At 31.3% G+C, this 5,365-nt stretch overlaps 1 protein-coding gene across 7 annotated transcripts in view; it reads left to right on the top strand.

Annotated features, from left to right (window-relative positions):
* LOC106472152 (guanine nucleotide-binding protein G(q) subunit alpha-like) overlaps positions 1-5,365 on the top strand; it is a 64,495-nt gene that overhangs the window by 22,553 nt on the left and 36,577 nt on the right. For all 7 annotated transcript variants that reach the window (XR_002613410.1, XR_002613411.1, XR_002613412.1 and 4 more), the window contains exon 2: positions 2,980-3,164. Coding sequence is in view for 3 of the 7 variants with exons in the window: in XM_013932780.2 (XP_013788234.1) it covers positions 2,980-3,164 (185 nt within the window). In the remaining 4 variants the exon portion in view is untranslated. The remainder of the gene's footprint in view (positions 1-2,979; positions 3,165-5,365) is intronic.

Genomic DNA, 5,365 nt, shown 5'->3' on the forward strand with positions numbered 1-5,365 from the left:
GTTAAGTTTACCAGGAAGACACTAGCTACATAAAGAATACCTTAATTAGTGTATGGGTATGACTTTCATACATCTGGTTTACCAGGAGGACACTAGCTTCATACATCTGGTTTACCAGGAAGACACTAGCTACATAAAGAATACCTTAATTAGTGTATGGGTATGACTTTCATACATCTGGTTTACCAGGAGGACACTAGCTTCATACATCTGGTTTACCAGGAAGACACTAGTTACAGGCAGAATACCTTAATTATGTATGGTTATGACTTTCAAACATCTGATTTAATAGAAAGACACTAGCTACATACAGAATACCTTAATTAGTGTATGGTTATGACTTTCATACATCTGGTTTAATAGAAAGACACTAGCTACATACAGAATACCTTAATTAGTGTATGGTTATGACTTTCATACATCTGGTTTACCAGGAAGATACTAGTTACAGACAGAATACCTTAATTAGTGTATGGTTATGACTTTCATACATCTGGTTTACCAGAAAGACACTAGCTACATACAGAATACCTTAATTAGTGTATGGTTATGAATTTCATACATCTGGTTTACCAGGAAGACACTAGTTACAGACAGAATACCTTAATTAGTGTATGGTTATGGCTTTCATACATTTGGTTTACCAGGAAGACACTAGTTACAGACAGAATACCTTAATTAGTGTATGGTTATGGCTTTCATACATTTGGTTTACCAGGAAGACACTAGCTACATACAGAATACCTGCAGGTAGATTTAGAAAAATTACCTGATTAAAGGAACATTCTTCATTGGTTATGAAAGAGTAGGATATTATGATATTAATATCACACATATAAACATATTTTCATCCATGTGTAATATAGGTGGTTCAGTACACCAGTTGCCCTGTTTGAGCTTTTAGATGTTGGATGACGTTTTTAACATTGTACAGGAGTTTGCCAACTTTTTCAAACTACTATATGTAATAATGCTCTACCACCTGAGTTCCTGTAGCAGAGCTGAAGTTTCAAGCAGCAACTCATGGTTAATTACTAGTACAAGTTTCAAGCAGCAACCCATGGTTAGTTACTAGTACAAGTTTCAAGCAGTATCCATGGTTAATTACTTGTACAAGTTTCAAGCATCAATCCATGGTTAATAACTCGTACTGGAAACACACTTACAAACGGTACAAGTGTAGCAACCCATGGTTAATTACTAGTACTGGAAACATAGAAATGGTACAAGTGTAGCAACCCATGGTTAATTACTAGTACTGGAAACACACATACAAATGGTACAAGTGTAGCAACCCATGGTTAATTACTAGTACTGGGAACACACTTACAAACGGTACAAGTGTAGCAACTCATGGTTAATTACTAGTAGTGGACACACACTTACAAATGGTACAAGTGTAACAACCCATGGCTAATTACTAGTACTGGGAACACACTTACAAACGGTACAAGTGTAGCAACCCATGGTTACTTACTAGTACTGGAAAAATACAAACAAGTCAGTAGCTACATGAAGCAAATAAAGCTTATTGGATTTTCATCTACTTGTTTCCTGGTGTACTTCATAGGCTGCAGAACTATTAGTTGGACATTAGTGTAAGAGCTGAGGAAGCAAAACAACCTCCCATCTCCTTCACATTCTCAGATTGCTCTTTTAAGAAAAATGTTCCAGCAACAGATTTAGCAGGGTGTAAATTGCAGCATAAATATTAGGCCAAGAACATAAAGGCAAAAACAACTTTAAATTATTGGTTGAGCATAGTAAACATTAATGGCTTGATTTATGAAGCAGTTTCAGATTTGATGGTAGACATAGAAGTAGCTGTTGTTTTAAGTAACTTTGAAATGATATTGCCAAATATAATTTTCTTTTCATATTTCTGAGGAAATTATGGGAAAGTTTCAATATGTTTTAAAATGTTTATAAAACCTCAAGTCAGTAACTGTGTACATGAATGTGTTTCATATATATGAATATTCATTTCTACCTATGTTGATATTATACTGTTTAGCTATATTTAAAGGAAGAACGATGATGTATAAAGATCTCATGAAGATTTAATATTGTATTATTTCCACAACAAAATGCATGGGCCTACTAATAACAAATTGTATGATGCCATTAAACTTTCTTACAAAAGAATATTGATCCACTGCATTGTTTACATAGGTGTTGACCTAAATATTTTTTAATCTGAGTGGTCTTTGAAATCTGAAGTAAATTGAAAACATATGAATTTACCTGTTTTTCTACCATTGTTTAAAAGTATATTAATGGAACACAGAGGCGTTAGTGGATTGCATACCTTTTTGAAAAATAAAAATCCTCATAACAAGTATTCTTACAAATAAGTATAAACTCTTATATGCACTATAATATTTGGGACTTTGTAATTTTATCTAAATTACAAACAGTGACACTTTCATATTAATTTTAATTAGCTATTTTTTATTAATGTCCAGTGCATGTTACAAAATTTGTGAAACAGAGTATATAATGAAGTTTCCATTTCATATAACTTTAGTACTCCAAATTAAATTCTAGAGTCTGTCATTTTATCTTCCTTTTTTATGCTCCATGTAAGCTCTTAAAATTGAGGCCTAAATATGGTTCATGTAAATATATCCTCATAGCTCAGTGTTTTAGGATAGGTATTAAAACTGTATCACAAACGGCAATATTAGAGAGTTCCAGCTCAAGTTGTAATAATGGATGTAGATCAATTTACTCAGACTTTCAGCTCATTATAGTGTTGTAATTCTATTGCTTTAAGATTTGAACCCAACAGAAGCAGGCAGTGCTCTTATAATAATCATCATAATTTCTATCTGAAGCCACATTTTTAATACCAGTTAGGATAAAGATTTTATTACTTATTTAATTGCATTTTTCCACAAATATATTTATACTCCATTTCAACTGACTTCCTGTTGAAGATTGTTCGAGTTAGTATTTAATATATATTTTTATGCATAGGAACGGGAGAATCCGGTAAGAGTACATTTATTAAACAAATGCGGATCATCCATGGTACAGGCTACTCAGATGAGGACAAGAAAAGCTTTATTAAGCTGGTATACCAAAATATCATGATGGCAATGCTGAGTATGATCAAAGCCATGGAAATGTTGAAGATCTCCTATAAAGACCAGAATAATATAGTAAGTCAGTTCTTGTTTATATTTTTAGACTAATTAGTGTTATATTTTGGGATTTAGTAGGTTTTTTTTTTTTCACATTTACATATCTGATCAGTTATATAAAACAATTAAGTAAAATAAATGATCTGAACTACTAAAATGTATACAAGGGTTTTCCATTCCGTATGTTCTTTCTTTTGGTTTCACTTTTTTCCAGATTTTATTCCCAGATTGTCTAACACACTGATACTCAAATGTGTTTATTTAAAACCAACTGAATTTTTTCATCTTGGCAGACCAGTAGCTATAGCTATAGCTTTCTTTGGTTATGAACAACAGGTTGAGAACTGCTGGATAACACATCTGTGTTCAACATCATAACTTTGTTTCAGATATTCAAATTAATTGTTTTATTTGAGATATTCTTTATCAATTTAAAAATTAAAATATCTGTTTTAAAATTATAATTTATGAAACTTAATAGAAAGCTGTAAATGTAGACAATTTTCAAAAAAGTGCAACTGACAAGAAACATTGTAAACTTGCATTTAAGGGGGGATACTACAGGCAAGTAATAAACTAGTTAAAATTAATAATTATAGCATTTAAAAGGACTTACAGAAACTTATGTTTTGAACCTCACCCCTCCCATGCTTCAGGTTTGCAATCACTAGATCTACAGATGCACTTTTTGTTTTCCTACTGTACTCACTGTGGTGAAATTGTTGATCGAAATCACAGTGTTACATCTAGTCTGCATATTATGAGCTGTGCTAAATGATTTAACTGTCTTGTTGGTGTGTATTCATTTAGTCTTGTTGGCATACTTCTTAGCACGGGAAGGACATAAACATTTAAATAAATAAATAAATCTTGAACTCTGCTTAATCCTATCACCCCTGGTATCCTTTACTACACATGACATCAGGTTTTAGTGTCTTACATTCAAAATTTTATTAAATTACTTTTTGTTCATGTTATACCAATTAGAATAGCATAAAATAATACATATTTTAATAGTATACAAGTTTTAAGTTCTTAATTCTACAAGGCAATATTTAAAAAAATCCTGAATTTCCACTAGTGTGACCCACGTGACACATTTTTTCTTAGCATGTTATCATCCTTATTTCATCCACCACCCCTTGAAAAAGTACAAAATTAAATGTAAGATACTCTCTATAAAATCTTTATTGCTCAAACAAACCATAATTTTATAGTCTTCAATATTGTTTGGTTACAGAGCTATCAAATAGAAAATTAGACCACTCTTGTCATGCCCACATGTCACATCCTCTCTTTCACAATTCGTTGATAGTTCTCTCTTAAATTTCATTATATATTACCTATAACCAATAGAAAGTCAAGGTTTTCATCTATCAAATGACCTATTGTATAACATTATGTTAAATGTCAATTTCATTAAGAGTACGAATAACGTACCCATGGGAAAGTTAACGACTAGCTTGGATGAATTTGTAACAACTCTTGTTGCATAGTTAGAAAGCCTGGAAAATTTTGAGAGGTAAGGGAATTTGTCTACTTTTTGCATGTTATTAGTCTATATTCTTTGGTGCATTATTTAATTTAACAAAAATTATTAAGTGCATTACTATCTATAGTATAAAAAATTAGGGTTAACTCTCTTCGAAAACCCAAGAGAAAGAAAAAAGAAGATTGGGTAAATGTTTTATTTCTTGCTTTTCATACTTTTTCTTTATTATTATAAAAGTAACTAAAATCTAAAAATATGGATCTTTTAAAGTTATTTAAGACTATATAAGGTAATATAGGTAATAATAATAATTAAAATGGTTCATGAGGCATGCACGTGAGGAGCTTGTGGGTAATGTAATTCAATAGCATAATGTGAGCTGCACGTTCCCTGAGTGATTTACAACTTATAATGGTGCAGATAGTAGTTATACATAGTTCAAAGGGCAATAAAACAATAAAATTTAATTATAAATAGATGTATACTGCTATGAACTTAGAGCTACTTTGGATACATTAATGTAGTTTCATAGTACAATTTGAAGTCATTGTAGAAAGAAAAAAGGTAATCTAGGTTTATTTCTAATTTTTTTTTTGGTGGTTATGAAGTCGGTTGAATTGACTGATCCTGTTTTGAGATAAGGTAGAGAAAATAACAGATGAAATGTAAAGTTTTACTGAAAAAAAAAACGTTTGAAATGCATTTAGGGGTTTTAGGGATTACACAG

Source organism: Limulus polyphemus, unplaced genomic scaffold, assembly GCF_000517525.1.
Source record: "Limulus polyphemus unplaced genomic scaffold, Limulus_polyphemus-2.1.2 Scaffold5119, whole genome shotgun sequence".
In the NCBI taxonomy this organism is placed as follows: domain Eukaryota; kingdom Metazoa; phylum Arthropoda; class Merostomata; order Xiphosura; family Limulidae; genus Limulus; species Limulus polyphemus.